General features: G+C 41.2%; 1 protein-coding gene across 1 annotated transcript in view; it reads right to left on the minus strand.

Annotated features, from left to right (window-relative positions):
• SIM2 (SIM bHLH transcription factor 2) overlaps positions 1-219 on the minus strand; it is a 56,715-nt gene extending 56,496 nt beyond the window's left edge. The window contains exon 1 of the mRNA XM_026846525.1: positions 85-219. Within this exon, the coding sequence (XP_026702326.1) occupies positions 85-219 (135 nt within the window). The remainder of the gene's footprint in view (positions 1-84) is intronic.
• Positions 220-1,972: the final 1,753 nt, after the last annotated feature.

A 1,972-nucleotide genomic window follows, 5' to 3' on the forward strand; every position in this document is an offset into this window, starting at 1 on the left:
CCTCGGCGGCGGTTTCGGGGGGGTCGGTGGCGGGGGAGAAGGAGCCGAGTAGGGGTAGGAGGCAGGCCGGGGCTTGTCGCCCACCCGTGTCCGTGAAAGTGGTCCTGGTGCCGGCCGGTCAGCCCTTGCGGCAGACACCTTTGCAGGCCCGTGGGTTTGGTCTCTCACGTTAGTGTCGTTTTCCTTCATCCCTCGGTCTCGCACGCTCATACAGCCCATGCGACGGCCGGCGGGTGCAGGCTGAGGAGCACAGGGCTGCGGGGCCAAGCACAGTGCGGGTCTTAACTTTTGTCTGATGTGCTTAGCTAATGTATTAACTGTGAGAAATACCACCAAGTTCCTCAGGAAAGAAAATATCATCAGATATTTTAACATTTACAGGCTGCAACATCAGCGTTGGTATGAGCTCAAGAACTAGCAGCGCTTATCGTCCCCAGAGGAATCCCTTATATTTTTTTTTCCTGTAACTACTGTTCCCAAGTGTGGATGTATACACACACCCGCTCACACACACAAATCCTATAAATGCTAATAAAACAGATTCCTCAGGATTTGTTTAACTTTCCCTGGCACTGCAATCTTATATTGATATTCAATGGGGTTACTAGTCTGCATGAGGATTACTAGTTAAGTATAGACCGCAGGATCAACCTTCTAGTATGCCACTTGAACATGTCCTTACAAATAAGTAAGGTAGGCAACGTAAGCATTGACAATACGATTAATTTGCACTGAATACTTCAAAGGGAAAAAGGAAGTTAAATCATGGTGCTAGAATTATTAAACTATGCAGAATTGAGGCCTCCGGTTGCAAGGGATCGTTTTCAGCTCTTTACTTGAAGCTGTATTGCTGCCATTGTCCAACCTTTGCTGGCCACATGGGACAGCTTTTGGCAATCGGATAGAAAATTATTTCTAGTGGGCATGAACTGGAAATATCCAGCTGGGGCGTGGATCTCATTTCTAATCAGAGCGGAGGGAAGGGAAACTCAGTGCTCTTTCTTGTTACTCAGGGAGCAGTTTTAGAGTTTAGCAAAAGTGGCTTGAGCTAACTATCCAGAAAAATACCTGCTGTTTAAAAATGGAGTTAGGGTGGCTTTTTTCCCTTAGAACTAGTAAATTTATTTGTTGAGGGTTTTTTTGGTTTTTTCTGTACATGATGTAGAATAGAGTACGTAGTGTACATAATGTGCCTTTACATAAGGTACAGTGATAACATAGGCATACCACACTGCACGGGCTGTCAGAGTTGATGGACTGGTCCAAATGGATGACATTTGCAAAAAATAAGTCTAAGTTAAAAACATCGAATGCTCATGTTTGGGTCAGGTTTTCAATTTCAGTTTTCTAAGAAGAATAAAGTTATTTTGTTAAGGCCACCTTTTTATTTTTTATTTTTTTCTTTTTTTTTTTTTTTTCTTCTCCCCAATTGGACCTGGAATTTGATAAATTTTCTGAAAGTGTTTTCATAAAACTCAGATCATTGATGTTAATTATGAATCCCGAACTTTCATGACCAAACATTTGCTGCTGCTAATATAAGCTGCAAACCATATTTCTTTTAACTACAGTAGATAGTTTAAAAGGTGAAAGCTGTCCTTGGGAACAGGAGAGGGAATGTATCAATCACAGAAAGGAAGCTTCTAGGCTGAAGAAATAGGAAAAACCTAGTAGGAAAAGCACACAGTGGAGCATTTTTGCTCTATCTGTCTGAAACCCTTTGAACATTATGAAAGTCAATGTAAGTATTTTTATTTACTTTTTAAAAGTTATGTTCAGTGACTTGAACTTGTTTTCTCAGTGGTCCCCAGCTTATATGAATAGTGTGACTAATCTAGTGGAGATGAGTAATGGATCTGTGAGGAATAGAGGAATTCTGATGCAAAAATATATCTCTGTTTTTGGTGGTATTTTATGCTGCTTTGGCATTCTATATATTATATAATGGCTGTCAGGAGAACTTTGGTAATAC

The sequence above is a fragment of the Athene cunicularia genome, assembly GCF_003259725.1.
Source record: "Athene cunicularia isolate RWA chromosome 1 unlocalized genomic scaffold, athCun1 chr1_part1, whole genome shotgun sequence".
In the NCBI taxonomy this organism is placed as follows: Eukaryota; Metazoa; Chordata; class Aves; order Strigiformes; family Strigidae; genus Athene; species Athene cunicularia.